The following is a 6,000-nucleotide window of genomic DNA, read 5'->3' on the forward strand; positions in this document are numbered from 1 at the left end:
CTGTGAATGTGAGTTAGCAGTGTTCAAGTAAATGGTTGCACTTACCGCTACAGAGTGGAGAAGTTCATTAATATCTTTCTGCCCTGCTGGCTGTTCCTGAGACCACTATCTTAAAACAGGCTAACTGGGTAAGGTGGCAGAAAAATGGACAGTCCTCCTCTCCACCCCATCCACCAGCACCTCCAGGTGCCTGTCTCTCAAACAGAGCAGGCACTATCTGAGCCATGTGTTCAAGATAATGGACAGGCAGTTCCTGTAGTGGAGTACAGCTGGCCTTTAAATATGACATCAAAGGATGAGTGCAAAAAGGTCCTGGCAGTGGTGAACGCTTCCACCTCTCCTGCCTTGTGATTCATTGAGAATGTAGCCATTAAGCCAAGTTATATAATTAATGAGGTGAAGAGTGAAACATTGTGTTGAGAAAAATTGCTGCAAGCCATAAAAGTCCAGGCTCTATGAATCTTACTTGGCAGAATATTTTAACAGAAAGTGGGAAAATTCAGCCTCGTGTCTTCAGCAGGCTGCTTTTTTAAACAAAAAAAAACTTATATTGGATTGAACCTACTTCACTATTATTTTTGTACCTGCTGTTTTAAATGTGTTCATGTAACCTGAATTTTGTTAAACATGCTGCCTTTCACCTGTGATTTTCATTTTAAACTATTCAATGTTTCACATTTATTCCAGGATCTAACTACGACTGAAACCTCCAACAGTATCAAACCTATTAATAAATTTGCTTTGGACTGCTCAGACTCAGTAAGTAATCTTATGTGTGAGCGATTTATGGATCGTTCTAAAAACTTGCATCAGGTACAGATATGTAGTACCTGCAGTAAAGAAAGCCAAGCAACTAAGTCTAGTGATTTGGGATATTTATCGAGTGGAGCTTCAGATGTACAAATGACTGAAGCTTTCTATTCGGTTCCCAATAAAACAGAAATGACAGAAAAGCCTGTTAATAAAATTGATGCCATTTACACAACTGATACAATACTTTTGCATGAAACTACAGAAACAGGTGTAGGTTTAAGAACAAACTGTGAAGAACAGCATCGAAAAACCATGGTGGCTTATCACAATTGCAAAAATGTGACCAGTAATTTCCATACTGAAGTATTGGTTCTTGATGCAGTGACTTCATTGTCTGATAGACGCCAAGACTTGAAACAATTGCCAGTAGTAAGCCCATGTATGGGCAGCCATGAATATCAAAAAACTTTAATCAATTCAAATACTAGGTTTGTCCCTTCAGGTTCTAAAGCCGATGAACAGGTGCTGCAGCTTCCAGAATTCAAAGTGCATCAGTCAGAAGAGAAATTAAGTCAGTTAACACGTCATGCTGCAACTTTAGGAAATGAATGGGATAATATGGCAGAAATTATGGAACAGTCTCATGGTACGCATTCTCTGCCATCTAGTAGGCAGCCAATTAAAGATAAGTTAGTAGTTTTTCCTAGCAGCAGTACTGAAAAATTGAGTGCTAAGCCAAAGAAAGAGATGGAAAAATCAAAAATCCAAAGTTACTTGATGCAGCATCAAGAATCTATCCTTCAGCTACAGAAGGCTGGCTTGGTTAGAAAACACACCAAAGAATTGGAAAGGCTAATGTTTTTAACATCTCCAAATAGCCAAATTGAGAGCCAAAACTTTGAAAAAAGGAAAAACATATTTGCAGACAGAGATTCCTTGGATTTGACTGTGCATGAGCCCACGGTAGACATTCAGGATCTTACACAGTCTTACGAAGATATGGAGAACAGTGTGTTGTCTGAGCCGAGCTATTATGAGTTTAATTTTATGAATGGCTTATGCCAGAAAACATCCACACCTTATATAAATAATAGAAATGGATCAGGATATCTCACTAAGGATCGCTTGCAGCAAATCTGTGCAACACTGATACCATCTCCTTTAACTTCAAGCTTGACTCGTAGCTCCAGCAGTGATAGCCTTCACAGCATTCAAGGACAACCTGGTTTGGTTGAACTACGGAGACAGGAAATTGAAGCCAGGATGCGTCAGGCAGGACTGACCATCTGTTCAGAAATGAAGCGATCTCATTCTATTGCCAAACTTGGAAGCCTGACCATGCCTAATGAGGATCTGTCATCCAAGGAGAAAGAAGCTGAAACTTTTATAGGTTCAAGTAACATTAAATTGGACGAGAGTTTATTGTTGCCTAATATTGTTGAAAAAATGAAGTGGAAAAGCAGTCGTTGTGAGGAAATAGGTACGCAACCAGAACAAACTTCAATCATGGAGCCACTAAAATCAATTGAGACTTCCAGTTCTATATTGGAACATAAAACTCTGCCTTATATTCAGCGCACTGATCAAGCTGAACACTCTTGCCAGATGTTTTCTCCTCCAAAATACAGTATTAGCGATCTAGAGGTTACACAGCAATTTGAAGACTTTACTTCTGTTCCTTCATCTGGACTAAGCCAATTCCATATTCAGAGTGCCAATGAACTTTGTCCTTTGGCTTCTAAGGAACAGAATGTATGAATTCATCCTATCTGGAAGCCCGGAAAGGCATGTGAGAGAAAGAGAACTAACAACTTACTCTATAACACATGTGATGACTTGGCAAAAAGAATACATTCCAATCTTCCTTTTAAACACAAGAACTTTAAACCAAAAATTCTCATCTATTATCTTATCTCTAACAGCTCAGCAAATTATTCAAAAACAACCACTTTGGAAAGTACAGTAATAGGCTGAATATTTTGTTCTTTTTAGATTGAATCTAGAATTTTTGAAATTGTATTTTCACTTTTGAAATTAAATTTCACACTTTGTAACATTGAACAAACCAAGATGTTTTTAAAAAAGTCAATTCAAAGTACAAGTTCAGTTAGACCTATTGAATTTTGGAAGATGGTCATGAAATTAGAATGTTACTTGACGCCTAGGCCCCAAAAATCTATGATTTGTTACATTCTACAAACCAATAGAAATCTGAACTAGAAAATCACATGTATTAAGAAGCAGTTTCATAGCTGCAGTGTCTTGTCTCCAAATCTTACATGATTTGCACCTTTTTTTAAAATAAATGTTCTTTATCCTTGGGGGGACAATAAATCATCATTGTGCTGTTACTTGCAAGTTCCATTGATGTAGAGGTCAAAATGGAACTCATGCTATAAGCTTGGCAATGATTCCTTCTGTCCAAACAATGACAAATTGAGATATGCTTCTTTTTTTGGACCTACTCTAAATATTTTCTTCCATACTTGCCTTAAGCTAAAGTAATGAAGACAGTATACTTTCAAATACACACTTCAAATCGTGACAGTTGTGCAATTTGTGACTAGCTCTTTTTATGTAAAAACAGTTAAGAGAGATCTATTTTTCAGATCTATTCATGTTTACTGACCTTGGTCTAAGAAATTAAGCTACATTAATCCAACCTATATATAAAAACTATCAGTGTATGACTGCAGTACTTGTATGGGCAATGCTGTTATTGTTTGCAAGCCAATCCCTAAGCTATTCAATTCAAGGAGGCATTTGAATTTTTTTCTTTCTTACTTTAAGACCAGAATCTGTGACAAGTACTTTAGATAATATAGCATTCAAGCAACTTTTCCATTAAAAGGAGGGCTATTAGCATGATTTTTAATCAATTCAGTAGCGATAATAAAAATATAATTGTTAAATATTTCCAGTTAGAGCTTCCATTGTAAATCTTATGTATTCAACCTTAGAATGTTTTAATTTTGCCTTTGTAGAGTTGATTTGTCCATTAATCTCACCAAAACAATGGAAATATCCAATGCCCTCCTACTCTTAAGTACATGTTCTGTCCAATTTTTTTTTTCTGTGACTTGAATTCCTGTTTTCTTTTAATTCCTTTCTTTCTAGAACTATTCCCATCTAAGGAAAACAATTTGGGGAATTAAAAAGATGAAAGTACTACCAATTCACATTTCTGGTTAAAAGTGAGACATTTAGAATATGTGAAACTCTTTGAATGTGATTCTAACTTTCAGTCATAATTTTCATTGTCATGTGATGACATAAATTGGCATTCTAGTCCACGCATATAATAGTTAACTGTCTTGCACTGCGAAACTTGACTGTTTCCTTATAAGTTCATATATGTACTAAGTTATCATGGACAGGTTATTGTGAGGAATGTTTTAAGTTCTTCATTAGAAGCTATGCTATAATTTATTTTTAATGAAAACCATACTTAAAAATATTTGTATTTCATTTGTAAAGATGTACTTCAGTGCCTTTCATATTGTGAATACTGTATGTGCAATGCTTATTGAGAGAAGAGAGAGCATGATATTACAGATGTGTCTAGAGACAAATGTGGAATATTGTTGAATAATGTCTCCAACAAACTGTTCAAAATTCACATACAAAAGTATTCGCTTTATATTATAGTTTTCTTTTCAAGGGAGGTCCGATTTTGTGATTTAAAACATTTTACTGTTAGCCCTGCATGTTAGTTGTATGCATATTGCACTTTTTTACATTTGTTAACATGAACTGTGCAAGTGTATGTTGAAAATAAATGGACTTTTTCTCATTATGCCCTATATCTGGACTAGATTTCCTGCAGGTTAATTAAATGCTAACCTTTTCATTTATTGCAGGTTCCTAGTGAAAGAAAATAATCAAGTCCCTCAAACATCTCAAGAGCTCACCACAATAATTATTTTGAACTGTAGTGATCATAGAGTCTAAGAGATTTACAACATGGAAACAGACCTTTCGGTCCAACCTGTCTATGCCAACCAGATATCCCAACCCAATCTAGTCCCAATCATATCCCTTCAAACCCTCCTATTCATATCCCCATCCAAATGCCTTTTAAATGTTGCAATTGTACCAGCCTCCACCACTTCCTCTGGCAGCTCATTTCATACACGTACCACCCTCTGAGTGAAAATGTTGCCCCTTAGGTCTCTTTTATATCTTTCCCCTCTCACCCTAAACCTATGCCCTCTAGTTTTGGACTCCCTGACTCCAGGGAAAAGACTTTGTCTATTTATCCTATCCCATGCCCCTCATAATTTTTGTAAACCTCTATAAGGTAACCCCTCAGCCTCCGATACTCCAGGGAAAACAGCCCCAGCCTGTTCAGACTCTCCTTATAGCTCAAATCCTCCAACCCTGGCAAAATCCTTGTAAATCTTTTCTGAACCCTTTCAAGTTTCACAACATCTTTGCGATAGGAAGGAGACCAAAATTGCACACAATATTCCAACAGTGGCCTAACCAATGTCCTGTACAGCCACAACATGACCTCCCAACTCCTATACTCAATACTCTGACCAATAAAAAAAGCATACCAAACATCATCTATCTACCTGCGACTACACTTTCAAGGAGCTATGAACCTGCACGCCAAGATCTCTTTGTTCAGCAACACCTCTTAGGACCTTACCATTAAGTGTATAAGTCCTGCTAAGATTTGCTTTCCCAAAATGCAGCACCTCGCATTTATCTGAATTAAACTCCATCTGCCACTTCTCAGCCCATTGGCCCATCTGGTCAACATCCTATTGTAATCTGAGGTAACACTCTTAGCTGTCCACTACACCTCCAATTTTGGTGTCATCTTGAAACTTACTAACTGTACCTCTTATGCTTGCATCCAAATCATTTATGGAAATGACAAAAAGTAGAGGACCCAGCACCGATCCTTGTGGCACTCCACTGGTCACGGGCCTCCAGTCTGAAAAACAACCCTCCACCACCACCCTCTATCTTCTACCTTTTGAGCCAATTCTGTATCCAAATGGCTAGTTCTCCCTGTATTCCATGAGATCTAACTTTGCTAATCAGTCTCCCATGGGGAACCTTGTCGAACGCCTTACTGAAGTCCATATAGATCACATCTACTGCTTTGCCCTCATCAATCCTCTTTGTTACTTCTTTAAAAAACTCAAAAAAGTTTGTGAGACATGATATCCCATGCACAAAGCCATGTTGACTATCCCTAATCAGTCCTTGCCTTTCCAAATACATGTACATCCG

General features: G+C 37.4%; 1 protein-coding gene across 5 annotated transcripts in view; it reads left to right on the forward strand.

Annotated features, from left to right (window-relative positions):
* LOC140488125 (protein phosphatase Slingshot homolog 1-like) overlaps positions 1-4,549 on the forward strand; it is a 125,304-nt gene extending 120,755 nt beyond the window's left edge. For all 5 annotated transcript variants that reach the window (XM_072587925.1, XM_072587926.1, XM_072587928.1 and 2 more), the window contains one exon: positions 688-4,549. In XM_072587925.1, coding sequence (XP_072444026.1) covers positions 688-2,511 — 1,824 coding nt within the window. In that variant the 3' untranslated portion in view covers positions 2,512-4,549. The remainder of the gene's footprint in view (positions 1-687) is intronic.
* Positions 4,550-6,000: the final 1,451 nt, after the last annotated feature.

The sequence above is a fragment of the Chiloscyllium punctatum genome, chromosome 17 (genome assembly GCF_047496795.1).
Source record: "Chiloscyllium punctatum isolate Juve2018m chromosome 17, sChiPun1.3, whole genome shotgun sequence".
Classification (NCBI taxonomy): Eukaryota; Metazoa; Chordata; class Chondrichthyes; order Orectolobiformes; family Hemiscylliidae; genus Chiloscyllium; species Chiloscyllium punctatum.